The sequence below is a fragment of the Pantherophis guttatus genome, chromosome 4 (genome assembly GCF_059756535.1).
Source record: "Pantherophis guttatus breed Tessera chromosome 4, ASM5975653v1, whole genome shotgun sequence".
In the NCBI taxonomy this organism is placed as follows: domain Eukaryota; kingdom Metazoa; phylum Chordata; class Lepidosauria; order Squamata; family Colubridae; genus Pantherophis; species Pantherophis guttatus.
This window is the reverse complement of record NC_142066.1, coordinates 1,930,740-1,958,623: the sequence shown is the minus strand read 5'-3', so window position 1 is coordinate 1,958,623 and position 27,884 is coordinate 1,930,740. Positions and strand designations below refer to the sequence as shown.

At 45.1% G+C, this 27,884-nt stretch overlaps 1 protein-coding gene across 1 annotated transcript; it reads left to right on the top strand.

Annotated features, from left to right (window-relative positions):
* Positions 1–335: 335 nt before the first annotated feature.
* On the top strand, positions 336–27,278 carry ATP1B2 (ATPase Na+/K+ transporting subunit beta 2). Its single transcript, XM_060685251.2, has 7 exons — positions 336–620; positions 14,329–14,457; positions 15,687–15,791; positions 17,443–17,645; positions 18,393–18,449; positions 22,656–22,754; positions 25,064–27,278. Exons 1-7 carry the CDS (start codon positions 509–511, stop codon positions 25,226–25,228), a joined length of 870 nt encoding a protein of 289 aa, XP_060541234.2. The 5' UTR covers positions 336–508; the 3' UTR covers positions 25,229–27,278.
* Positions 27,279–27,884: the final 606 nt, after the last annotated feature.

The window sequence follows — 27,884 nt, the reverse complement described above, 5'->3', positions numbered from 1 at the left end:
ATCCTTCCATCCTTCCATCCATCCCTATCTCTCTAATCTCTCTTTCTCCATCCATCTCTCTTTCTCTCTCTCTCTCTCTCTCTCTCTCCATCCATCCATCCCTGCCTCTGTCTGTCTCTGTCTCTCTCTCTTTCTCAACCAGGTCAATCTTAGGAATGCAGCCCCCAGGGCGAAAAAGCCCCCCCCTCCTCCCAGGAGACCCCTGCAAGAAACCTCACTGGGAAAGTGGGGGGGGGGAAGGAGGGGTCGCAGGTCGGCCGGGCTGAAGATGCGCCCGGATTTGCATATGGATGAAGGGGGCGGGGCCCGAGGGAGAGATTAAAACGGCGGCCGCTTCGCCCGGCGTCCTCTTTGCCTTCGGAGCATCTCGGCTCGCTCACCTTGCTCCGGCGGCGGCGGCGGTTCGATTCCAGGCAGCAGCTCACCTGTTTTTTGTTTGTTTTTTTGCCTCGGGTGCGGGAGGCTTCTTCTTTCTTCTTCTTCTTCTTTTTTTTTTTTTTTGTCTGCCATGGCCGTCGAGAAGGAAAAGAAGACCTGCGGGCAGGTGATGCACGAATGGAAGGAATTCATCTGGAACCCCCGGACCCATCAATTTATGGGGCGAACCGGCAGCAGCTGGGGTGAGGCTCGGGACGGCTGGGGGTGGGTGGGATGGGGGGGTTTGGCTTTCAGAGCTGCCTTTCTCCCCCCTCCCCCATTTAACCCCCCCTCCCCATCTCCAGGCGTCTGCTCTCTAGCTGGGGGAGAGGGGAGGGGGCTCAGCTGTAGGTTGGGGGAGGTGGGGTCGCCTCTTGGCCAAGAGAGGCTCCCCACCCACCCACCCCCGACATTAAGAAAAAAGGCGGATTGGGGAAAAGGGGGGTGGGGGGTCTAGGAGTTTTTTTTTCCCTTGAGGGAGGGGTCTTCAAGAGCTTGATTAAAGATGGGAAGGGTCCGTTTAATGGCCGTGGAGGAAGGGGGGGGTCTCTGAAAGGACGCTTCCTTTTCCAGGGGTCTCCAATGGGGAAGATTCCCCCCCCCGTTTTTTCTCGCAAAGCATTTCGACCGGTGGGGGGGGGGAAGCGTGGAGAGGGACCCTCCACCCCCTCCCGAAGCTTCCTCCGAAGCCGAAAGATGGGGAAGGGTCTCGTGCAATTCCCACCCCCACACTCACCTCTCCCCCATCCCACCTGTCTTGGTCTCTTTTTTTTACCTGCGGGTTTGGGGGAAAAAAAAAACGGAGGTAGGAAAAAAAAATGGGTGGGGGGGGGAAAGAGAGAGAGAGAGAGAAGCCAAAGCTTGGGAATGTGACCTTTGCGACGACTTGATGACTTTGGGGAGGGGGTGTCAGGGAGGGAGGGGGGGGGATGGAAGGCTTCAAAGGGGCCGCCTATCTCTTCTCTTAGATAAAAAAAAAAAAAAACCATCTCCCGAGCGCTTCTTCTCCGCGATTGCGACAAAAACAGCCTCGTAAATCGCGCTCCAGGGTACAGGGCTTTTAAATGGGGAGGGGGCTTCTATTTTAAACCTTTGAGATGTGGGGGAGGGGGCAAAATTCAGGGGAAAAAAAAACACACGAAAAAAGAAGAAAGGAGAAAAGGCAGGCGGTGAATGCGGAACGAATTCTCCCCCCCCCCCGCTTCCCCAAATTTGGGGCGGGGGGCTTCTGTCTGTGTTTTGTGCCGGAGTGGGGAGGGGTGGGCTGTTTCAGCCGAGATTTGGCTATGTTGTTTTTTTGTTTTATTTTTAAAGAGAGGGGGGGGGTCCCTGAAAAGGATGGGAGAAATATTGAGACGGGAAGATTTTTTTTTGGAGTGGCTTCCAGAGATTTGAGGAGGGGGGGGCTTCCCTGTTTAAAGGGAGCGGCATTCCCACGGTCAGGGGATATTGGGGAGGGGGTGGCCCAAAGGAGGAAGAGGGGGGCTGTGTTTTTTTTTTTGGGGTAGGGGGGAAAGAACATCCTCCTTTCTCTCGCTCTCACCCCCTCCCCACCTTCCCAGAGGCCTATGGAGAGAGAGAGAGAGAAAAAAAAATAGGTCATGGATTTCCTTCTGCTAAAAGGGTGGGTGGGCTTGGCTGCCCGGGAAGAGGGGGGGGGGCTCCCCCATGGCTGCCCAATCTGTCCAGCAGTTCCTTCCCAGCGCTGGAGGGGAGAAGAGGGGAGGTAGGGGCTTCGAGGTGCTTTCTTCTTCTCTGGAGTCTCCCCTAGACATCTTCCCCGATGCCCCCCTTGCCTCTCTCTCTGAATGTAGGCACATTTTTTCAGTCTGAAAAAGACTGCAGTTGGCACTGGCTGGCATCTGGGTTGCCATCTCTAATTTTAAGGGGGGGGTGGGAAAAGAAAGAGAGACGCCTCCCTCCCTTATTCCCGAAATATCCCTACGGTGCAAAATTGCCAATCCATGCATTTTTTTCCCCCCACCCTGTTCCCTTCTCTCAAATATTTTTCATTTTTGCCCCTGTCTCCTGTCTCTTCCCCCCCCCCGGACCACCCCGGACCCCTGTAAAAGCAGGGGAGCCCGGGTGGAGTCTCTGGGAGCCCAAATTAAAAAAATTAAAATTAAAATATAACGCTGGAAGCTTCTGCCTGGCAGCGAGATTAGTAGCTCCTTGGAAAAGAGGGAGGGAAGGAAGGAAGGAAGGAAGGAAGGAAGGAAGGAAGGAAGGAAGGAAGGAAGGGGGCCTTGATCCCGGCAATAAATTTGGCATTATAGTGGGATGGATTGGCTGCTCCCCAGAACAATTGCAGCTGGGCTTGTAGAAAAAGAGGGGTGGGTGAGTGAGATTGAAAGAAATGTGGGGAGGGGGTTTTGAGGGGGGGGAAGAGCAGGATTTCCAGACAGGGAGCAGTTCTCCTGTATGTGGCTTGGAGATTCTTTTAACGAATAGGCCTCTAAAAATGTCTCTTTATCAGTCTCTGCATTTTTCTTTCTTTCTTTCCTTCCTTCCTTTTCTCTTTCTTTCTGCCTCACCCCTTCCTTCCTTCCTTCCTTCTTTCTTTCTGCCTCTTCTTCCTTTCTTCCTTTCTTTCTCTTCCTTTCTTTTTGTCTTTCTGTCTCTCCTTCCTCCCTTTCCATTTTCTCTCTCTTTCTGCCTCACCCCTTCCTTCCCTCTTTCTTTTCCTTCCTTCTTTCTTTCTGCCTCTTCTTCCTTCCTTCTCCCACTTCTTCCTTTCTCTCTCTCTCTCTTTCTGCCTCACCCCTTCCTTCCCTCTTTCTTCTCCTTCCTTTTTTCTTTCTGCCTCCTTCCTTCTCTCACTTCTTTCTTTCTCTCTCTTTCTGCCTCTCCTTCCTTCCTTTCCATTTTCTCTTTCTTTCTGCCTCGCCCCTTTCTTTCCCTCTTTCTCTTTTCCTTTTTTTCCTTCTGCCTCTTCTTCCTTCTTTCCTTCTTGCTCTCTTTTCCTTCCTTTTTTCTTTCTGCCTCCTTCCTTCCTTCCTTCTCCCACTTCTTTCTTTCTCTCCCTCTCTCTTTCTGCCTCTCCTTCCTTCCTTTCCATTTTCTCTTTCTTTCTGCCTCACCCCTTCCTTCCCTCTTTCTCTTCCTTCCTTTTTTTCCTTCTGCCTCTTCTTCCTTCCTTCCTTTCTTCTCTCTTTTCCTTCTTTTTTCTTTCTGCCTCCTTCCTTCCTTCCTTCTCCACCAATTTGACCTCCTTTCTCTCCCCCCCAAATTTCCTCCCCCTCCCTCTCCTTCCAACTCGATAAAGCCAGTTCTTCCTTTGCAAAGATTCTTGCAGTCTTCTTTGACAAGGACTAAAAAAAAAATATGCATTATTCTTAGACTTTCCTACCCTTGGAAGGAAGGAGGGAGGGAGGGAGGCTGTCGGTCTCACAGCTGAGCATTTCCAATCCCCTTGAAAACCCGGGTCTGCCTCTCTCAAAATCCCCCCTCCTCTCCCTATGCCATCCCACCCACCCCCCAAATTATCTCTGGCTGGGTGTTTGCTTTGCAGAGAGTCGAAGGGAAGGCCAGGATTCGCCAGTAAAACCTGAACTGGGAACTTTTGTGATGGGGATGCGGCCGATGTTTTTAAAAGGGTTGTGTGTTCCACTTGACCTTTGACCCCGGGTGGCTCTGGCGGGTGGCTCTGGGTGAGCGTCCTCACGTGGGCATTATCGGTGGTTCGGTGGGGTTATTTTTATGCGCGCCTCCTCCTGCGCTGCCCAGCCCTTGCAAAGTGGGGCAGCTGGCAAGCATCACAGATAAAAGATGCCGAATGATATTTGCAATAAATACTGCGAATGAATGTAGATTGGCCACAAATATCGCAAATCAAAGATACTTCTATTTGCCAAAAATAGGATAGGATAGGATAGGATAGGATAGGATAGGATAGGATAGGATAACAGATTTGGGAGGGACCTTGGAGGTCTTCTAGTCCACTCCCTGCCCAGGCAGAAAACCCTACACCACTTCAGATTTGCAGATAAACTCATATCTGCAGTAAATATTACAAATAAAAAGATACCAATTAATATTTGCAATAAATATTGCAAATGAACTTCTGTTGGCCATGAATATTGCAAATCAAAGATCCTTCTATTTGCCAAAAATATTGCAGGTAAACTCATATCTGCAGTAAATATCACAAATAAAAAGATACCAATTAATATTTGCAACAAATACTGCAAATGAACTTATATTGACCACAAATATCGCAAATCAAAGACTCTTCTATTTGCCAAAAATATTGCAGATAAACTTAGATCTGCAACAAATATTACAAATATAACATACCGATTAATATTTTCAATAAATATGGCTAATCATGTTGGCCATAAATCTTGCAAATCAAAGATACTTCTATTTGCCAAAAATATTGCAGGTAAACTCATATCTGCAGTAAATATCACAAATAAAAAGATTCCAATTAATATTTGCAATACATATTGCAAATGAACTTATGTTGGCCACAAATATCGCAAATCAAAGACTCTTCTATTTGCCAAAAATATTGCAGATAAACTTAGATCTGCAACAAATATTACAAATAAAACATACTAATTTATATTTGCAGTAAATACTGCAAATGAACTTATATTGGCCATAAATCTTGCAAATCAACGACTCTTCTATTTGCCAAAAATATTGCAGATAAATTTATACCTGCAGTAAATATTACAAATAAAAAGATACCGATTTATATTTGCAATAAATACGGCCAATCACGTTGGCCATAAATATTGCAAGTTAAAGGTACTTCTATTTGCCAAAAAAGATTGCAGATTAACTTACATCTGCAATGCACAGTATAAATAAAAGATACCAAGACAATATATAAGACTCCAAGCTGTCTCGTTTTGAGAAAAGACGATTTATCCAAAGGCAGCCAGTTCTTGGTTTGGGGTTGGGCAAAGCTGAATCCTAGCTCTTTTTTGGGGGGGGAGCCCCATTTTTGAAAGGGGGGGAACAGGATGAGCAAAAGACCCTTTTCCCACCTCTCCAGGTAGTGCAGAAAGCTACTACCTGGAGTGATGGGGAAGGGAGGAAGAATAGAGAGGAAGAAAATAGGTTTGTTACTCTCTTGGCAATATCGGGGAGTGTGTATGTGGGGGGGGGGAGAAATTCTGTTTCCTGTGCTTCTGCAGAGAAAGACGGGGAGTTCGTGCAGGCTGGAAAGGGGCGGGGGGGGGGAAGCTGGTGCAGTGTTGGCCCATTTTTCTGCAGCTGGCAGAGCGACCTGCAAAGAGGAGGAGGAGGAGGAAAGGAGGAGGAGGACTGGACCGAGGATGGGGGAGAATCTTTGAATAGAAGGGGAGCTATTATTTATTTAGTTATTTATTCGACGTCTCTGGCCATCCATCCAAACTAGGCGGCATAGGAAAATTAAAATGCAAGGGATAAGACGACGCCAGAATAACCGAGTCGGGAAGGGACCTTAGAGGTCTTCTAGTCCAACCCCCTGCTCAAGCCAGAGACCCCACACCATTTTCAGCCAAAACGGTTGTCCGATCTCTTCTTAAAAGCTTCCAGTGATAGAGCATCCATAACTTCTGGGATCAAGCCGTTCCACTAACAGGAGAACAGAGTTGAGAGGGACCTTGGAGGTCATCTAGCTCAACCCCCTCGCTGAAACAGGAAGCCCTACACCATTTCAGTGAAACGGTGGTCCAATCTCTCTCTTTTTTTAAAAAAAAAAAACCTCCATTTTTTGCATGGCATCCTGGCTCGTTTTTGGGTCGAGGGATCTGGGGAAGGAGAGAGAGAGAGAAGAAAAGGGGGGGCTGGGATGTTGAGAAGGAAGGAAGTATCTGACCCCCCACCCCACACCCCCAAAATTTGGCTCAGCCACATGGCCTTTGCAAGACCAAGCCTTATGGGCTTCGGATGCACGTCTAACGTTTTCCTTTAAAAGGGCCTTTTCCTCCAGGTTGTAGGGAACTCTCGGCTAAAGTTGCACTTTTATTTTAGCTTCTTAAAAGAGCGAACACCTTGACGGAAAGGTGGGTCAGTGGATTGGCTATTATTTAACCCCAGGAGGTTAAAGGTCGCCGGAAAGAGCCGCCCGAGATTATCCCAGGTTTATTCGGTGTTCTGAGATTAGTGTGGATTATGGCGAGAGGTGACACAACTGAAATACATCACCGATGTCTCATCGCTTTTGCAAGATCTATCAAAACTCTCGAATGGGCGGTTTGACTGTTTGGTTGTCCCAGATTCCTTTTCTGATTGTGCAATTTGGGCTTTATATATATATATATATATTAAAAAAAAGCCTAGGTTACGGAGCTCGGCAAGGCACGGATTCTTTCGGAGGGTGGAGCTGGGGCCAGGTTGCGTCCTCTTAGCCTCAATCTTCCCTTCTGTAAAATGGGAATCCTGTCCTGTCCTAGTTCTGGGGATCGGATTAGAGGGAAAGGTTTTCTCTTCTGACCCAGATTCGGAATCCCTTCTGCATATGAGACAATTCCATTTCTCTTCTCCTTCGGGTTGGGGGGGGCGTTGGGGGGTTTGCAAGCGAGGTGGAAAGGGTAGAAGCTTGGAGGTCATAAGCAAACAGGGAAGGGAAGGGAAGGAAAAGAAAGGAAAGGAGAAAAAGGGAAGGGAAGGAAGATAAAAAGAGGGAAGGAAAGGAGGGGAAGGAGAAGGGGAGGAAAGGAAGATAAAAAGAGGGAAGGAAAGGAGGGGAAGGAGAAGGGGAGGAAAGGAAAGGAGAAAAAGAGAAGGGAAGGGAAGGGAGATAAAAGAGGGAAGGAAAGGAAAGGAAAGGAAAGGAGGGGAAGGAGAAGGGGGAAAGGAAAGGAAAGGAGAAAAAGAGAAGGGAAGGGAAGGAAGATAAAAGAGGGAAGGGAAAGGAAGGAAAGGAAAGGAGAAAAAGGGAAGGGAAGGAAGATAAAAAGAGGGAAGGAAAGGAAAGGAAAGGAGGGGAAGGAGAAGGGGGAAAGGAAAGGAAAGGAGAAAAAGGGAAGGGAAGGAAGATAAAAGAGGGAAGGGAAAGGAAGGAAAGGAGAAAAAGGGAAGGGAAGGAAGATAAAAAGAGGAAAGGAAAGGAAAGGAAAGGAAAGGAGGGGAAGGAGAAGGGGAGGAAAGGAAAGGAGAAAAAGAGAAGGGAAGGGAAGGAAGATAAAAGAGGGAAGGGAAAGGAAGGAAAGGAAAGGAGGGGAAGGAGAAGGGGAGGAAAGGAAAGGAGAAAAAGGGAAGGGAAGGAAGATAAAAGAGGGAAGGGAAAGGAAGGAAAGGAAAGGAGAAAAAGGGAAGGGAAGGAAGATAAAAAGAGGAAAGGAAAGGAAAGGAAAGGAGGGGAAGGAGAAGGGGAGGAAAGGAAAGGAGAAAAAGAGAAGGGAAGGGAAGGAAGATAAAAGAGGGAAGGGAAAGGAAGGAAAGGAAAGGAGGGGAAGGAGAGGAGGGGAAGGAGAAGGGGAGGAAAGGAAAGGAGAAAAACGGAAGGGAAAGAAGATAAAAGAGGGAAGGGAAAGGAAGGAAAGGAAAGGAGAAAAAGGGAAGGGAAGGAAGATAAAAAGAGGAAAGGAAAGGAAAGGAAAGGAGGGGAAGGAGAAGGGGAGGAAAGGAAAGGAGAAAAAGAGAAGGGAAGGGAAGGAAGATAAAAGAGGGAAGGGAAAGGAAGGAAAGGAAAGGAGGGGAAGGAGAGGAGGGGAAGGAGAAGGGGAGGAAAGGAAAGGAGAAAAAGGGAAGGGAAAGAAGATAAAAGAGGGAAGGGAAAGGAAGGAAAGGAAAGGAGAAAAAGGGAAGGGAAGGAAGATAAAAAGAGGAAAGGAAAGGAAAGGAAAGGAGGGGAAGGAGAAGGGGAGGAAAGGAAAGGAGAAAAAGAGAAGGGAAGGGAAGGAAGATAAAAGAGGGAAGGGAAAGGAAGGAAAGGAAAGGAGGGGAAGGAGAGGAGGGGAAGGAGAAGGGGAGGAAAGGAAAGGAGAAAAAGGGAAGGGAAAGAAGATAAAAGAGGGAAGGGAAAGGAAGGAAAGGAAAGGAGAAAAAGGGAAGGGAAGGAAGATAAAAAGAGGAAAGGAAAGGAAAGGAAAGGAGGGGAAGGAGAAGGGGAGGAAAGGAAAGGAGAAAAAGAGAAGGGAAGGGAAGGAAGATAAAAGAGGGAAGGGAAAGGAAGGAAAGGAAAGGAGGGGAAGGAGAGGAGGGGAAGGAGAAGGGGAGGAAAGGAAAGGAGAAAAAGGGAAGGGAAGGAAGATAAAAGAGGGAAGGGAAAGGAAGGAAAGGAAAGGAGAAAAAGGGAAGGGAAGGAAGATAAAAAGAGGAAAGGAAAGGAAAGGAAAGGAGGGGAAGGAGAAGGGGAGGAAAGGAAAGGAGAAAAAGAGAAGGGAAGGGAAGGAAGATAAAAGAGGGAAGGGAAAGGAAGGAAAGGAAAGGAGGGGAAGGAGAGGAGGGGAAGGAGAAGGGGAGGAAAGGAAAGGAGAAAAAGGGAAGGGAAGGAAGATAAAAGAGGGAAGGGAAAGGAAGGAAAGGAAAGGAGAAAAAGGGAAGGGAAGGAAGATAAAAAGAGGGAAGGAAAGGAAAGGAGGAGAAGGGGAGGAAAGGAAAGGAAAGGAGAAAAAGAGAAGGGAAGGGAAGGAAGATAAAAGAGGGAAGGGAAAGGAAGGAAAGGAAAAGAGAAAAAGGGAAGGGAAGGAAGATAAAAAGAGGGAAGGAAAGGAAAGGAGGAGAAGGGGAGGAAAGGAAAGGGAAGGAGAAAAAGAGAAGGGAAGGGAAGGAAGATAAAAGAGGGAAGGGAAAGGAAGGAAAGGAAAAGAGAAAAAGGGAAGGGAAGGAAGATAAAAAGAGGGAAGGAAAGGAAAGGAGGGGAAGGAGAAGGGGAGGAAAGGAAAGGAAAGGAGAAAAAGAGAAGGGAAGGGAAGGGAAGAGAAGAGAAGGGAGAGAAGAAAGAAAGAAAGTCACTTATCTGAAATGTTATAGAAAGAAGCAAGGAAGGGAAGGAAAAGAAGGAAGAAGGAAAGAAGGAGAAAGAAAGGAAAGGAAAAACAGACAGAAAAGAGAAAGAAAGAAAGAAAGAAAGAAAGAAAGAAAGAAAGAAAGAAAGAAAGAAAGAAAAACTTGTTTTAAGCTAAGAAAGATATAAAACTGAAAGATATGCAACCCCTAAGTCAGATCGTAGGTTTCAGGGAATTTATGAGGCATATATATATATATATATTTTAAAAAATAGAAGCCGTCAGACAATCCGTTAAATGCTCAAATGAACCTTTTCCAAACCTTGATGGCTTGTTTTAAAGAGTATTTGTGTGTGTGTGTGTGTGTGTGTGTGTGTGTGTGTGTGTGTGTGTGTGTGCCCTTCTCCATTTTAAATCTCTTCTGGGCCTGGAGATGGATGGGGCTGATTTAAATGGAGTTGCTTTTAAAATTCTGCTCTGACTTAACCTACATTTTCCAAAAGGCTTCAAGCTTTTCTTTTTTTCTTTTTTCTTTCCACGATTCATTTATTTATTTATTTTTGCAGGTCAGAGTTTGATTAAAATTTAAATAAAGGCCTGGATAAATTGCCTTTTATTCTGTTGGGTTAGCAGAAGGGGAAAAAAACGGCATTTAGGAAGTAAGGATATATATATATATGAATTTTAAAGCCAAATGCAAAATATAAGTGATTTTTGCCCCATTTTACGACCTTCCTTGACACCGTTGTTAAGCGAATCGCGGCAGCTGATGGTTGTTCGTGAACTTCCTGACCAGATTCACTTAACAACTATGTGACTAACTTAACAACGGTGGCAAAAAAAGGTCGTAAAATGGGGCAAAACTCTTCTCTGAGCGAATGTTTCGCATAGCAACCTAAGCATTTGGGCTCAATTGCGGCCGTAACTCGAGGACTGCCCGTCTCACGACTTGGGGAGGAGAATGAAGGGATCCTTACTCTTTGGAGCAACTAGTGAGAATCAGGACTTTGGGACGTGGTGATGGACAGATTCCCTTTGGGTAGCTAGTCCTCGACTTACAACGCTTACTTCGTGATCGTTCAGAGTTTACAATGGCACCGGAAAAAGTGACGGAGGGCCATTCTTCACACTTACGACCGTTGAAGCATCCCCAATGGGATCAAAACTCAGCCGCTGGGTAACTGACTCGTATTTATGACGGTCTCAGCATCCCGGGGAGGAAACGAGATCCTCCTTTTGCAACCTTCGGACGAGCGACGTCATTAAGGGAAGCTGGATTCACTCAGCGGTTCGCTTAACCCACTTTCTTTCTGCCTCTGACTTCTCTCTTTTTCTCTCTTTCTCTTTTTCTTTCCTTCTTTTTTCTTTCTTTTTTCTTCTCTTGCTTTCTCTTCCTTCCTTCCTTCCTTCCGTCTCTTGCTTTCTTTCTTCTTCTCTTTCTTTCTGCCTTTGACTTCTTTCTTTCTCTCTCTTTGTTTCTCTCTCTTTCTCTTTTTCTCGCTCTGCCTCTCTTCTTTCTCTTTCTTTTTCCTTCTTTCTTTCTTTCCTTCTCTCTTTCTCTTTCTCTTTCCTTCTTTTTTCTCTTTTTTCTCCTTCTTGCTTTCTCTTCCTTCCTTCCGTCTCTTGCTTTCTTTCTTCTTCTCTTTCTTTCTTCTTTCTTTCCTTCTCTCTTTCTCTTTCTCTTTCCTTCTTCTTTCTTTCTTCTTTCTTCTTCTTGCTTTCTCTTCCTTCCTTCCAGCCTTCCCTTGCTTTCTTTCTCCTTCTCACTTTCTTTCTGCCTCTGATTTCTCTCTTTTTCTCTCTTTCTCTTTCTCTTGCTCTGCCTCCTTTCTTTCCTTCTTTTTTCTTTCTTTTTTCTTCTCTCGCTTTCTCTCGCTTTCTTTCTGCCAGTCACCTCTTTCTCCTTCTCACTTCCTTCCTTCCTCTGATTACTCTCTTTCTTTCTCTTTGTTTCTCTCTCTCTCTCTTTTTCTCGCTCTGCCTCTCTTCCTTCCTTCCTTCCTTCCTTCCTTCCTTCCTTCCTTCCTTCCTTTTCTTCCTTTTCTTCCTCCCATTTCTTTCTTTATTTTTCTTTCTTTCTTTCTTTCTTCCTTCCTTCCTTCCTTCCTTCCTTCCTTCCTTCCTTCCTTTCTTTCTTTCTTTCTTTCTTTCTTCCCCCTTGCTTTCTCTTACATTCTTTCTTCTGCCTGTCACCAGTTTCTCTTTCTCTCTCTTCCCCCCCCCCTCCTTGCAGTGCCAGGTCCCTCAAATCAGCTTTCTCGGGGGGGGGGCTTTCCACTTGCTCTTTTTAATTTCCTACCCCCCCCACCCGAAGGAGAGGCGCTCTTCCCCCCCCCCCACCAAAGACCTTGGGTTAAGCTGGAGGTGGTGACGCCTGGGGAAACTCTCAGATTTCCTCGTCTGCCATCATCTAATTAAATTGGCACAGTGCCCTGGGGTTGGGCAAGGGCACGTCAGAAGGTGCCTGGGAGCCCTGGCAGAGGCAGGTAGAGAAGGACCGGGGGGGGGGTTTGTCTCTGAAAGGTTGGGCATCCTTGGGGGAGGGGCCTCATCTCTGGAAATTAAACCCACCGAGAAATCCAAGGGGCAGATTTGATAAGGGAAGAATCGATCTTGCTCTACAGTGGACCAGTTTTTGTCAAACTTTTGTAACCTTGGAAGATGATGGGTGGGCTTCCACTCTCAGAATTCCCCAGCCAGCAAGAGAGAGAAAGAGAGAGGGAGAGAGAAAGAAGAAAAGAAAAGAAGAAAAGAAAAGAAAATTCTTGGAGTTGAAGTCATCCATCTTCAAGTTGGAAAGAAAGAAAAGGAAAGAAAGAAAGAAAAAGAGGGGAGGGAGGAAAGGAAAGAAGGAAGAAAAAGAAAGAAGGAAAGGGAGGAAGGAATGAAAGAAAAGACATAGGAAAGAAAAAGAAAGAAAGAAAGAAACAGAAGGAAAGGATGGAAGGAAGGGAAGGGAAGAGGGAAAGGCAGAAGGAATGAAAGAAATGCAGAGAGAAAGGAAAGAAAGAAAGAAAGAAAGAAAGAAAGAAAGAAAAAGAGGGGAGGGAGGGGGAGGGAAGAAAGGAAAGGAAAGAAGGAAGAAAAAGAAGGAAAGGAAGAAGGGAAGAGAAGAAGGAAAAGGAAGAAGGAAAGAATGAAAGAAAAGACAAAGGAAAGAAAAGAAGGAAAGAAAGAAACAGAAGGAAAGGAAGGAAGGAAGGAAAAAACAGAAGGAAGGGAAGGGAAGAGGGAAAGGAAGGAATGAAAGAAATGCAGAGAGAAAGGAAAGAAGGAAGGAAGGAAAGGGAAGAAAGAAAGAAAGAAAAGAAAAAAAGAAAGAAAAAGAGGGGAGGGAGGGGGAGGGAGGAAAGGAAAGAAAAGAAGGAAGAAAAAGAAGGAAAGGAAGAAGGGAAGAGAGGAAGGAAAAGGAAGAAGGAAAGGAAGGAAGGAATGAAAGAAAAGACAAAGGAAAGAGAAAAGAAGGAAAGACAAAGGAAAGAGAAAAGAAGTGGACCTGCCCGCAGGCGATTAATGGATTAACCATTAGCAATGGATTTTGGAAATTACACAGATTAATTTGGAATTAAGACCCGAGATTTTCCTATTGGGGGCAAAACCTTTGAATGTTAAATCAGATATATGGTTCTTGTTGATTCACATTATCGCTGCAGCAAGATTAGCGTATGCGCAGGAGTGGAAAAATCAATACTTACCGATAGATTTGAAAATAATATATAAAATTAATGAGTGTGCGGAATCAGATAGATTAACTAGATTGATCAATGGTAAAAAAGATTCAGAATTTTATAACAGTTGGAAAGTATGGTACGATTGGGTCCAGAAAAGGTGGGATAGAATAGATATATGATGATGTATATATATATGATGGCAAATATGTATGTATAAAGGAATGACTTTATACTTATGGACAATGTAATCACATTATACCATGGTGGCAGGATTGTATATTTTATTTGTGTATAGAATATATTAATAAAAATTATAAAAAAGAAAAAGAAAAGAAGGAAAGAAAGAAACAAGGAAAGGAAAGAAGGAAGGAAGGAAGGAAAGCACAGAAGGAAGGAAAGGGAAGAAGGAAAGGAAGGAAGGAATGAAAGAAATGCAGAGAGAAAGGAAAGAAGGAAGAAAGGGAAGGGAAGAAAGAAAGAAAGAAAAGAACGAAAAAGAGGGGAAGGAGGGGAGGGAGGGGAGGGAGGAAAGGAAAGAAGGAAGAAAAAGAAAGAAGGAAAGGAAGAAAGGAAGGAAAAGGAAAAAGGAAAGGAAGGAAGGAATGAAAGAAAAGACAGGAAAGAAAAAAGGAAAGAAAGAAACAGAAGGAAGGAAGGAAAGAAGGAAAGCACAGAAGGAAGGAAAGGGAAGAGGGAAAGGAAGGAAGGAATGAAAGAAATGCAGAGAGAAAGGAAAGAAGGAAGAAAGGGAAGGGAAGAAAGAAAGAAAGAAAAGAACGAAAAAGAGGGGAAGGAGGGGAGGGAGGAAAGGAAAGAAGGAAGAAAAAGAAAGAAGGAAAGGAAGAAAGGAAGGAAAAGGAAGAAGGAAAGGAAGGAAGGAATTATTATTTTTTATTATTATTATTTTATAAAATTTGTATGCTGCCCTATCCCCAAGGACTCAGGGTGGCTCACAACGACAGTTGACCAAGAATGAAAGAAAAGACAGGAAAGAGAAAAGGAAAGAAAGAAACAGAAGGAAGGAAGGGAAGGAAGGAAGGGAAGGAAGGAAGGAAGGAAAGAATGCAGAGAGAAAGGAAAGAAAGACAAAGGAAGGAAAGGAAAAGAAAGAAAGAAAGAAAGAAAGAAAGAAAGAAAGAAAGAAAGAAAGAAAGAAAGAAAAGAAGTTGAAGTCCATCCATCTTCCAGCTGCCAAGGTGTGGAGAAAAACTGCTGTGTGGCTATTTCAGTGCTTAAATCTGTGCAAATAACAAGAAGAACAACATGGAGGAGGAGGAGGAGGGGTCCTTCAACCCATCACTCACCTGGCCTCCTGTCCCCCCCCCCTCATTTCTCCCCCCCCCCCTCAGCCCTTATCTTGCTGTTCTACTTGGTCTTCTACGGCTTCCTGACGGCCCTCTTCACCCTCACCATGTGGGTCCTGCTCCAGACCGTGGACCCCTTCATCCCCAAATATCAGGACCGCCTCTCCGTCCCAGGTGAGTCGCATAATTCTCCTTCCCTCCGCCCAGGTAGGGCCCCTTTCCCGTCAACTCCCTTCCGCTCTAGCCCAGGCATCCCTGGTTAAATGTTTGGCCCTCCGTAAGAGATTTGGGGTTGGACTAGAAGATCTCCAGGGTCCCCTCCAGCCCGGGGAACCTTTTGGGGGTGGGGGGCACCAGGTTGGGGGAACGTGGCCTTCCAAGCTCTGAATCATGATTTGATTCTGGTTTGCAAGCAAGGGACTGGGGCTGCGAGGAACAGGCCAGCCTATCCATTTCGTTAAGAAATAAATGCCAAATAATAAATAAGTTAAATAAAATAAATATGATTAATTTAATGTATTAATTAAATTTAAATTTTTGTTAATTAAATTAATAATTTATTAATTTAATTTATTTTTTAGTTATCTGAACTTTTATATTGTATGTTATTTATAATTTTCGGCTGTTCACTGCCCTGAGTCCCTTCGGGGAGAAGGGCGGGATATAAATTCAATAAATAAATAAATAATAAATAAATAAAAATAAAATAATGCCATGTCGGAAATATAATTATGGGATGGAAGGGGATTGGGCCTGGAGAGGGAACCTCAACTAAGGTTGCTTTTATTTTATTTTATTTTATTTTATTAAATTATTTATTTATTACATTATTTTATTTTATTAAATTATTTAATTATTAATTATTTTAAATTATTAATTATAAATTATTTAATTATTTTAAATTATTTATTTTATTAAATTAAATTATTAAATTATATTTTATTATTTTCAATTATTTTCGATTTCCTTTTCTTATTTTTCATTTCATTTCATTTTATATTTTATGTTATATTCCATCTTATATTTAATGTTTTTTTAAAAATTTTTAGACGCCACGTATTTTTATCCTTTAGCGTATATACTCTGTTCAATCTTTTACCTTTTATTTTACACGTCGTCTTCTCTTTTTCGATTTTATTTTCTATTTTATTCCTTTTGATTTGACTTTAACCTTTTTTTTTTTGCATTCTCTTTTGATCTTTCGGGCGATTTTTTTCATTTTTAAAAAAACGTTACCTTACATCTTGCGTTTTATCTTCTTTCCCCCCCCCCCCATTTCATTTCTTATTATATTTTATACGGTCTTTTAACCTTTTTAGTTTGAATTATTTTATTTTATTTTATTTTTTTTAATCTCATTTCATGTTAGAATTATTATTTTTTTCTCCTCCTTTCAATGCCAGGCGTGATGATCCGTCCCAAGACAGAAGCTCTGGAAATCGTCTATAACTTAAGCAAAACCGAATCTTGGGATGATTACGCAAAAATGCTCAATAGTTTTTTGGAAGGTGAGTGAGGGAAGAGAGCCAAGTTCACCTCCCAAAGGAGAATAACAGAATAAGAGAGCTGAAAGGGACTTCGGAGGTCATCTAGTCCAGCCCCCTTCCCAAGCAGGAAACCCCATACCATCCCAGACACATGGCTGTCCAGTTTTTCTTAAAAACCTCCAGTGATGAAGCACCCACAACTTCTGGTGGCAAGGAGTTCCACTGGCTAATTGTCCTCACTGTTAGGAAGTTTCTCCTTAATTCCAGGCTGCTTCTCTCCTTGGTTAGTTTCCATCCGTTGCTTCTTGTCCTGCCCTTCAGGGGCTTTGGAGAATAGGGGGACCCCCTCCTCTTCTCTGGGGCAGCCCCTCATATTGGAAGACTGATATCTTGTCACGTGGCCAGGATTTGTGTCCCTATGTGGAAGGGAAAGGAATGGGAAAAAGAGGAGAAGGAGGAAAGTAGAGGAGAGGGAGAAGAAGAGAAGGAAGGGAGAGGGAAAAAGGGGAAAAAGCGGGGAAGGAAGGGAGGAAGGAAGAAAAAGGAGGGAAGGAGAGAAGAGGGTGAGCAAGTGAAGGGAAGAAGGAAGAAAAGGGGAAGGAGAGGAGAAGGGAAGAAGGAAGGAGAAAAAGGAGGAAGGAGAGAAAATGGGGAGCAAGTGAAGGGAGGGAGGAAGGAAGGAAGGAAGGAGAGAAGACGGGGAGCAAGGGAAGGAAGGAAGGAAGGAGAAAAAGGGAAGGAGAGAAAATGGGGAGCAAGTGAAGGGAGGAAGGAAGGAAGTGAAAAAGGGAAGGAGAGAAGAGGGGGAGCAAGTGAAGGGAGGGGGGAAGGAGAAAAAGGAGGAAGGAGAGAAGAGGATGAGCAAGTGAAGGGAGGGGGGGAGGAAGAAGGAAGGAAGGAAGGAAGGAGAGAAGAGGGGGAGCAAGGGAAGGGAGGATGGAAGGAAGGAAGGAGAAAAAGGGAAAGAGAGAATAGGGGGAACAAGTGAAGGGAGGAAGGAAGGAAGGAAGGAAAGTGAAAAAGGGAAGGAGAGAAGAGGGGGAGCAAGTGAAGGGAGGGGGGAAGGAGAAAAAGGAGGAAGGAGAGAAGAGGATGAGCAAGTGAAGGGAGGGGGGAGGAAGAAGGAAGGAAGGAAGGAAGGAGAGAAGAGGGGGAGCAAGGGAAGGGAGGATGGAAGGAAGGAGAAAAAGGGAAAGAGAGAATAGGGGGAACAAGTGAAGGAAGGAAGGAAAGTGAAAAAGGGAAGGAGAGAATAGGGGGAGCAAGTGAAGGAAGGACGGAAGGAAGGAAGGAGAAAAAGGGAAGGAGAAAAGATGGGGAGCAAGTGAAAGGAGGGGGAGGAAGGAAGAAAGGAAAAACTGCTTTTGGAAAAGGAAAACTTTTATAAGTCCACCGAACTGTAGCGACTCCGGGCAGTTCCCAAAGTCAAATCTCCATAAAACCACCAAGAACAGTCACAAACAAACCAACACTCGTTTGCTGAAACCGTGGTTTGTGGCTGGGCAAGTGTCCCTATCCTCACCCAACCCAACCCACCCGTAGCCCCTTCCCCGTAGGGCTGGTTGACCCTTTGATGTGGACCTCTCCCAGGAGCCAGCCGGATCTGATCGTCTTCTCCACCCAATTTCCACTCCTGCCTCCTTCCCTCTCGGTCTTTCTCTCTGTCCTCCAGCCTACAACGACTCTCGGCAAGCGGCCATGAACGAATTCTGCCAGCCCGGCCGTTACAACGAACAACCGGACAACGGGGTGTTGAACTACCCCAAGAGAGCCTGCCAGTTCAACCGCACGATGTTGAGGGACTGTTCGGGACTGAACGACTCGACTTACGGCTACCAGGAAGGACGACCTTGTATCCTGGTCAAAATGAACCGGGTGGGTTGCTCGAGAATGGGGAGAGGGTCTCCCTAAGAAGGGAGTTATGGGGGGTGGGCTCAGACGAAGAAGCAAATTGGGGGTTGGGGGCATTGCAAAGGGGCTTCTTAAAACGACGTGCTGCTTCCTGGCCAATTCAGGTAGTCCTCGGTTTGCGACCAAAATCGAGCCACAAATTTGTGTCGCTAAGCCAGACATTTTGAGTTTCGTCCCGTTTTGCTACCGGTTCAAACCAGCTGAATACCAGCACTGCCCATGAGCCCCCGGAGCTGCGACGGTTGTTAAGTGTTTAAATTAGCCCTAAATCACTTTTCTCAGCGACGTAACTTGGAACAGTCGCTAAACAAACTTTCGTAACCTGAGAACGACCTGTTAACGTCTTTTCTTCTAGCAAAGAAAAAAAGGGGTGAGAAAAATCATGTTCTGGACCACCAAGAACCCAACGGAGGTCCTTCCTAAATCAATGTTTGTGGCCACTGGATGATGGGTGGACTTCAACTCCCATAATCCCCCCATTAAGGAAGGGATTTACCAGAATTCAACCCGGATAGGACAAGAACAAATATCACTTTTTTTAAAAAATAAAAAATAAAAAATGGATAACTTTTAGTAGATAGTGGGAATGCGGTCGACGTAATATAACTTGACTTCAGCAAAGTGGAGGGGAAGAAAAGGTAAATTAATAAGGTAAGGTGGATCGATCAACGAGTTTATTGCCCTAAACAGCTTTCTTCCTTGTCTTTGTAGATCATCAACTTCTACGCGGGTGCCAACCAGCCCATGAATGTCTCCTGCACGGCCAAGGTAAAGAGACCCCCCACTCCCCACTCCCCGCTCCCCCTCCCCACTTTCTCTGTCTTCTTCTCCCTCTCTTGTTGGTTTGTTCTTTGGTGTTCACGCATTTTGTCTACTCACTCTGCGCACCTCTCCTGATCTGTCGGAAAAAACCGATATTCTCTGCTGATAGAGACAGAAGTCCGCGTGGGAGGTAAGGGTTACGCGCTCCAGGATAAGATGGCCGCTTTTGGGGCTTCTTCGCCCGCTGCGTAGTTGGCCTAGTTGCTTTTTAGGACGATAACGATAGGATTGTGCCTTCTCTTCAGGAGGCAGCCATGGAGCAAAGTGCCCTGTCTCCAAGAAAGGAGAACGCTGCACTGATGACGTTCCCTAGTTGGGTCATGAGACGTTTGCAAGAAATTAACCCAGCTCAGAGAGAACCAAGGACCCCTCAGTCCTTTTCCCCCTCCTCTTCCTCCCCCTCCCCCTGTGCCTCCCCCTCCTTTCTCCTCCTCTTCCCCTCCCCTCCTCCTCCTCCTTTTTCTTTTCCTTCACTTTCTCCTCCTCCTCTTTTTCCTCCCCTCCTCCTTCTCCTCCTCCTCCCACTGTGTCTCCCCCTCCTTTCTCCTCTTTCTCCTCCTCTTTCTCTTCCTCCTCTTCCTCCTCCTCTTCCTCCTCTTTCTTTTTCTCTTCTTCCACTTTTCTCCTCCTCTTCCTCCTCTCCTGCTCCCCTCCTCCTCCTTTCTAGCACTGATGATGTTACCTAGTTGGGTCATAAAACGTCTGCAAGAAAATAACCCAGCTCAGAGAGCACCAAGACCCCGCAGTCCTCTTCTTCCTCCCCCTCCTCCCTCCTGTTTCTCCTCTTCCTCCTCCTCCTCTTTTTCTTCCTCCTCCCCCTGTGCCTCCCCCTCCTTTCTCCTCCTTCTCTTTCTCCTTCTCCTCTTTCCCCTCCTCCTTTTTCTCCTTCTCCACTTTCTCCTTCTCCACTTTCTCCTCCTCCTCCCCCTGTGCCTCCCCCTCCTTTCTCTTCCTCCTCCTCCTCTTTCTCCTCTCCTCTTCCCCTTCTTTTTCTCTCCTTCCACTTTCTCCTCTTTCTCCTCCTCTTCCTCCTCTTTTTCCTCCCCTCCTCCTCCTCTTTCCTCCTCTCCTCCTCCTTCTCCTCCTCCTCCTTCTTTTTCTCTTCTTTCACTTTCTCCTCTTTCTCCTCCTCCTCCTCCTTCTCTTTCTCCTCTCCTCCTCCTCCTCTTTCCTCCTCTCCTCCTCCTTCTCCTCCTCTTCTCCTCCTCCTTCTCCTCCTCCTCCCCCTGTGCCTCCCCCTCCTTTCTCTTCCTCCTCCTCCTCTTTCTCCTCTCCTCTTCCCCTTCTTTTTCTCTCCTTCCACTTTCTCCTCTTTCTCCTCCTCTTCCTCCTCTTTTTCCTCCCCTCCTCCTCCTCTTTCCTCCTCTCCTCCTCCTTCTCCTCCTCCTCCCCCTGTGCCTCCCCCTTCTTTCTCTTCCTCCTCCTCCTCTTTCTCCTCTCCTCTTCCCCTTCTTTTTCTCTCCTTCCACTTTCTCCTCTTTCTCCTACTCTTCCTCCTCTTTTTCCTCCCCTCCTCCTCCTCCTCCAGTTCTCCTTCTCTTTCTCCTCTCCTCCTCCTCTTTCTTTTTCTCTCCTTCCACTTTCTCCTCTTTCTCCTCCTCCTCCTCCTTCTCTTCTTTCACTTTCTTCTCTTTCTCCTCCTCCTCCTCTTTCTCTTTCTCCTCTCCTCCTCCTCCTTTCTAGCACTGATGATGTTATCTAATTGGATCATGAAATGTCTGTAAGAAAACAATCAAGCTCAGAGGGCACCAATGACCCCACAGTTCTCCTCCTCCTCTTCCTCCTCCTCCTCCTCCCTTCTGGCACTGATGATGTTACCTAGTTGGGTCACAAAACGTCTGGAAAAAACAAACAAACAGCCAAGCTCAAGAGAGCACCGAGGACCCCGTGACATCCAGCCTCTCTCCTAGTTCTTTGCTCTGTTACAATCTTTGCCCCCCCCACTTTCTTCTTCTCCCTCGCACCCCAAAACCTGTTTCTATTTGCTTCCTGCCGAGCCCGTTTTCTCGCAAGCATCTTTCTTTTTGGGGGAGACTGAGTCAGTCTTGAGAGTCGCGTTCTGAAATCCACGGTGCTCCTTCCAGCTCTGAATATTTCAGGAACTTATGTAGGTGCTAGGAAATAGGCCTGCCTTCTTAACTAGGTTTAAACAAACCTGGATAAGGACGGGGGGGGAGGAAATCCCTCTGCCGAAAGACCCCTTCGGAGGCTGGGAAAATCCTTGAATCGTTTAATCCCTAAATGATTTGTGGGGTACCTAACCTGCGAAAATGCTTATTCTTGTTTGAAAAGAAAAAAAAAAAATCTATCAATTCTCCTGCTTAGCACAGAGAGTCCTCGACTTACGACCCCAGTGGAACCCAACAGTCCTGACGCTAAGCGAGACAGCGGTCAAGGGAGTTTTCGCCCCCTTTGGCGACCTTCCTTGTCGCCGTCGTGAAGCGAACCCCGGCCGTCGTTAAATTAGACACACCGTCGTTAAGCGAATTGGGGTTTCTCCGTTGACTTTGCCAAAGGGTATCAAGGGCTCCCCCCCCCAGAATGCCATGACCGTCATAAGTACGAGTCACTGGCCGAGCGTCCGCATTTTGCAAGGATGCTGCAACGGTCGTAAGGGTGAAACAATGGTCATAAGTCCCTTTTTTTAGTGCCATTATAACTTCGGTCACTAAACGAATGGTTATAAGTCGAGGACTACCTGTCTTCTAACAGGCACCTGGAGAAACTGAGGCTTTAGTCTCTTAATTCAGGTGCCTCTTTTAACTTTTTCCCAATGCCCGTTCCATTTTTCCCTCCATTTCTCGCCCTCCTTAATGATTAAAAACAGTTTACACGCAGTCCTCGCCTTACGGCAGTCCACTTAGTGACCGAAGTGACGACGGCACTGAAAAAAGTGACTTACGACCGTTTTCCCCACACTTACGACCGTTGCAGCCTCCCCGTGGTCGGCTGCTCGGCAACCGACTCCTAGTTACGACGGTCACAGTGTCCCCAGGTCGTGCAATCCCTTTTACGACCTCCTGACAACGGGGAAGCCAGATTCGCTTCACCCCCCCCATGCTCCTCGCTGAACAACCGCAGGTTTTCACTTAACAACGGGGCCCAGAAAGGCCATGAAACGGGGCGAAACTTACTCAACCGCTCCCTCGCTCAGACGCAGGAGAAATTTTTGCGGTCATAAACCGAGGACTTACCTGGATTCCGGCGTCTGTTCGTTGCAGGAAAATCAAACTCCTGATTCCGAGGACTTTGGAAAAACTGGGGCTTGACACCTTCGTCCCCCCCCCCAAAAAAAGAAACGGTGTAAGGTTTCCTGCTTGGACAGAGGGTCAGACTAGATGACCTACAAGGTCCCTTCCAAACTCTGTTAATCTGAATCTGAATTTTAATCTGAATCGGAAATTAGGGGTGAAACCTGCCCAAACTTTTCTCTTTGGCTGCCTTCTGAAGTGGACCCACCAGCTTTCCGTGCCTGCTTCCTTGAAGTGGGGGGGGACACAGGAATTCTGCTTGCCATCTGACCCCCCACCCCCATCCCCCGGCCACGAATTTCCCACGCCCGCATGAGCCACACCTCCCACCCCCCAAAAAATTAGAATCTCCATCATTGGCTAAACTTTTGCAAAAAGTTTTTCCCCGTACCCCACACCCCAAACTCTACCGGGGAGCTCCATACATCCGACCCTTACTCATTTCTCTTTCTTTATTAACCCGTTCATTTGTTTTACTAACTCCTTCATCCGTCCGTCTGTCTGTCATTGCTCTCGTTCATCCCTTCCGCCTCTGTGTTTGCATGTTCGCGTCGCGTCTGTCGTTCCTTCCTTCGCCGTTTTCCCACCGCCGGAAGAAGGAAATCCACCCGGAAGACCAAACCGTTGTAAGAGTCCGGGAGGGAGGGAGGGAGGGAGAGGGCAGGGGGCTTCATTTTGGAGAATCTAAGGAGTGTGTGTGGGGGGGGGATAATCTAAAAGACGCAAGCCACCAAGAAGGGGAGAAGTTGCCAAACTACGATCAATCGTGGCTTGTTTGAGTTACGCGGAGGCACTACGCATTTAAATAAAAATAATTGAAGATGCACGGGGTTGATTTCGGGAGGGGGCAAAACTCAGGATTTCGTTTAACATCCCCCCCCCTTTTTTTTTGCCTTCCCAGAAAGAGGACGACACGCAGAAGATGGGCGAGCTCGCCATGTTCCCCGTGGACGGGAACATCGATCTCATGTACTTCCCGTATTACGGGAAGAAAGTTCAAGTGAGTATTGATTTTTCTTTTTCTTTTTTTCTTTTTCTTTTTGCACTTACCCAGAGAAGTGCATGCTGGGAAATTCCCTGGTTTTGGTCCACGGGATGCTGCGCGCAGAGATGTTTTATTTGCAAGATTAATTTTGCCATCCTCTTTTTTATTTTTATTCTTTGCTGCCACCGCGGATTTAAAAAAAAAAAACCCTCCAGAATTTCAGCTCCCAGAATCCCCCAGCCAGCAGACCAGTTAATTATCATGCCATCTAGTTCATATTTATTTTTATTTTAAAAGTAGTTTTTATTGAATATAAATATTAAAAAAGACATACGTAACATATACACAACCACCATTTATACAACATATACACAAAAAGAGTGTAATTTCTTCTTAAGCATTTTTCAGAGTGACGTTCTACAATTCTACTTATGATATATTCCTTCACCTCTCCTTAATCTAATAACATTTTTTATTATATATATATATATATATATATATATATATATATATATATATATATATATATATATATATATATATATTTAAATCGGTAATATTTCCCTATATTTTTTGTATATTTCTGATTTTTAACCTATTATACCAATTATTCCATATTTTATAATAGTCTGATTCTTCTCTTTCTTGTAATTCTTTGGTTAACCTATCCATTTCAGCGCATTCTAAAATTTTCCCTATTACTTCTGCTTCACTTGGTATACCATCTAGTTCATATTTAACTAGTTAGTTAACATATTTGAGTAAGTTGTCGTGGGTTATTATTTTTTTTTCCACTTTGCTGAATTCAAGGTATATTACATCGACTGCATTCCCACCGTCTATTAAGAAAGTTACGGTACCCTATCCAAAAAAAAATCGAGGAAGGTAGTCTAACTACATTCGTTCCTATTTTAAATTCGAATCCCTTATTTTAAATCTGGTATGTTGGGGATGTGAGGTCAGATCAAGGTTTGACGTAGCGTTTTTCAATCTGGGCAGCTTGAAGACGGACGGATTTTAATTCCCAGAATTCCCCCGCGAGCAGACCAGTTTTCCCATTTAATTGTCATGCCATCTAGCCCCCGTTTAACTCGTTTAGTGATGGGTTAATAATGGGTTATTTCTCACTGTTGCTGAAGCCAAGGAATATTACGTCTACCGCATTCCCACCATCTATTTTAAAAAAAAACAATAATTCAATTTTGGGGAGAATTCTGGGAGTTGAAGTCCATGGATCTTTAACATTGTCAAGGTTGGGAAACTATGATTTACAGAGTTCCTTGAGTTCAATCCACATATCACTTAAACAAGGGACAATCTGGGGGTATTGAAAGAGGTGGGACAAAATTTCATCCGAAGAAAACAAGTCATAATCCCTTAACTCCTTACGTATAAACGTGCAAGTGAAGCATTTTTAAAGATTAAAGATCTGCTCTAGCGAGAGATCCTGTGCCATCAGACAGATGGTTGCCCAATCTCCTCTTAAAAACCTCCAGTGATAAGAGGTTTTTCTATCTAGTTTCCATCTAGTCTGGTGGCAAGCTGTTCCACAGGACTCGCTTTTAGGAAGTTTCTCCTTAATTCCAGGTTGCTTCTCTCCTTGGTTAGTTTCCATCCGTTGCTTCTTGTCCTGCCTTCAGGGGCTTTGGAGAATAGGTGGACCCCTTCCTCTTCGTTGGGGCAGCCCCTCATATTGGAAGACTGCTATCTTGTCACATGGCCAGGATTTGTGTGCCTACGTAGAAGGGAAAGGAATGGGAAAAAGAGGAGAAGGAGGAAAGTAGAGAAGAGGGAGAAGAAGAAAAGGGAAAAAGAGGGAAAAGGGAAAAAAGAGGGGAAGGATGGAAGGAAGAAGAAAAAAAGGAGGGTAGGAGAGAAGAAGGGGAGCAAGTGAAGGGAGGGAGGAAGGAAGGAGAAAAAGGAGGGAAGGAAAAAAGGGGAAGCAAGTGAAGGGAGGAAAGGGAGGAAGGGAGGAGAAAAAGGAGAGAAGGAGAGAAGAGAGGGAGCAAGTGAAGGAAGGGAAGGAAGGAAGAAAAGGGAGGAAGGGAAGAGAAAAAAGAGGGAAGGAGAGAAGACAGGGAGCAAGTGAAGGGAGGGAAAGAGGAAGAAAGGAAGGAGAAAAAGGAGGGAAGGAGAGATATTAGAACCCTGCTCTCACATCTCCCCCCACTTCATCTGCTTTGAGACTTCTGATACATAAGGAAAAAAAACAACCTGTGACGTTTGTCCATTTGTGGGATCTTCGGATGGTTGAATTTTTTTTTTCTTTTAAAATTTCTTTTTCTTTTTTCTTTTAAATCCCCCCCTCGCCCCCCCCATTTCAGGTCAACTACACCCAGCCCGTGGTAGCCATCAAATTCCTCAACCTGACCTTCAACCACGACCACAACGTGGAGTGTAAGATCAACGCCGTCAATATCGCCACCGACAACGAACGAGACAAGTTCGCCGGCCGCGTGACTTTCAAAATCCGGGTCAACAAAGACTGAAGCTGACAAACCCACCCACCCCCCAAAATCCCATCCCACCCCCCACCCCATCCCACCTCTTCCTCCTCCATCTCCTGGACCCTCCAAAGCAGATCCTTCCCTGGTGGCTCTTTGCAATCCCTCCACAGAGCTTACAACGAGAACTGAGTCCAAAGTGGAGGAAAATTGGAGGAGGAGGCGGGGAGGGGGCGGAAGGAGGATGGATGGATTTTGGGGAGGGGAGGTCCCCTTTGGCCGCTGCTGCTCACCTCTATCTCTCACTAACCTTTGCCGTTAGACAATCCCGCCTCTCTCGTTGACCCAAGAATGAAGGGGTTTTTTTGCTCCCACCTTATCTTCTCATAGCTCCCCGCACCCCGCACCCCAAAACCTGGCGATGATCGATTCTAACATCTTGCAAGGGGAAGGTCAGTGCTTTTGGCCTCTCTCTTGCAGCCCTCCCTTGTCTTCCCTTGGAGATGTTTCCTAATATAATAATAAAATGTATATAGATATTTTTTTATATATATATAAAAGTATATATTAAAAATTTAAGGTACCACGGAATCGAGATATTTTCCTGCTATAATATGCATGGATCGGGGAGGAGGGGGTGAAAGAGGATAGCCAGGTTAAAGAGTTGGCGGTCACCCCCCCCCAAAGCGTGTGGCCATCGTGACAGGGAAGGCAAGTGGGGGTCGATGGGGACGATGGCCCCATTGATTTCAGGAGGGTTACACTTCCTGCCCAGTTTAGGTAGTAGCCCCGATGCTTCTCAGCCTTGAAGATGGGTGGACTTCAACTCCCAGAATTCCCCAACCAGCTGTGCTATCAAGGGTTATTTTTTTCACTTTGTGCTGAAGTCAAGGTATATTACATCTCCCAACCTCTATTTAAAAAGTTATATGACATCTACCGCATTCTCTTCATCTATTAAAGTTATATGACATCTACTGCATTCCCTTCATCTATTAAAGTTATATGACATCTATTGCATTCCCTTCATCTATTAAAGTTATATGACATCTACCTCATTCCCTTCATCTATTAAAGTTATATAACATCTACCGCATTCTCTTCATCTATTAAAGTTATATGACATCTACCGCATTCCCTTCATCTATTAAAGTTATATTACACCTACATTCCCACCATCTACGGTGGGAATGCAGTAGGCGTCGTATCAGACGCATCAAAGTTACCTAATTGGACGGGAAATTCCACCCATCTTCAAGGTGCAAAGGTTGAGAAATGCTATACTGGGCGAAGGTGCAAAATGACGTCTGATTTTGCACGAGGCTAGTCCTCAAGAAGAAGAACAACAAAATGTCTAGGAAGCTGGCTTGGCCTCCCAAACTCCTACATTGGGCTGTGAGTGCAATCCCACAAATGCGGCGGCTTATGGGCATGGCGGCTGTTGTACGACGGCCCTGGTGTGTGGGTCTCCTTGCAAAATTTAATTGCCACGGCATCTGCGAATGTGGTTTGTTGGTTTTAATTTCTAATCCTGGAATTCCACTTTCCCGTTCTTTTCTCCTGTCCTAGGATCGACACAAACGTCTCTTGTTTGTTAGTGTACAGCTGTTTTAATCTGTTGTGATAGTGGCACCTTGCACTAAGATAATATAAGTGAAATCCCAGTTTCCAAAATAACCACGGGGGGGGGAAATTGCTGACCGAACTAATGATGATCTCTTTCTAGCCAACATTAATTAACGGTTGGAGATGTTTGCAACATCGGTTGTTGTCTATATCTTTGGCAAACAAAACAAAACACCACATATTTTAAACAAAAAAGCAATGGAGGATTTATTTCTTTAACTTTCTTTGTGTTTTATTTTCAAGGTAATATTAAAATTTCTTCCCTTTATACAGTTTTAAAGATGCACCTTTGAGGAATGTGTATGTATGTATGAATGGCACTCATAACTTTAAAACTCCTCCGCTTTTTAACTTTCTTGATTTTATTTTATTTTATTTTGTTGGTCTTGGTTTTTATTTGCAGAATTATTTAATTGCCTGTATCAGATTTACTGTGAAAGAAGAGAAATAAAACTTTAAAAAAAAATTATCAACCTCCTAATGTTGTTTTTTTAATAGTAAGACATCTGTAGCGGAACACAAAGGGGTCTTGTGGAATTCCTACTTTAATGAATTGCAGAAAAAAATATATATTAATCATGGTTTTATGGAAGCAGGAAAACATTCCAGCTGAAGCTTGTCTAAATCTCTTCCAACTCCCAGAATTCCTATTAAGATGGATGGACTTCAACTCCCAGAATTCTCTGGCATTTCTTTTGCTAGGTATATCCATTGTGCCCAGCTTACTCTCTTATAATCCCTTCCTCTGCAATCTCTCCATTTTGAGAGGATCTGGTGGGGAAAAAAAACCCAGACATGGCTTGGCTGGGGAATTCTGGGAGTTGAAGTCCACACATCTTGAAAGTTGCGGAGATTGAGAAAATATCCAATTAAATCCACCAAATGGACCTGTCCTACGGCCATTTGAAAGAAACGGCATCTTTAATCTCCGGACTGCCATTTTGAATCCATCCGCCAGAGAGATTTTTTTTTTCCTGACCAAAAACTTGTTTCGGTTTTGATATTTTTAAAGATCTAATCGAATTTGTTTGTTTGTTTGTTTAATGGAGTCAAGCAAAAGCAGAATAGAATAGAA

Coding starts and splice junctions, on each gene's coding strand:
- ATP1B2 (XM_060685251.2), top strand. CDS start 509: ATGGCCGTCGAGAAGGAAAAGAAGACCTGCGGGCAGGTGATGCACGAA. Junction 14,458..15,686: donor GGACCGCCTCTCCGTCCCAG/GTGAGTCGCATA, acceptor TTTCAATGCCAG/GCGTGATGATCCGTCCCAAG. Junction 22,755..25,063: donor ATTACGGGAAGAAAGTTCAA/GTGAGTATTGAT, acceptor CCCCCATTTCAG/GTCAACTACACCCAGCCCGT.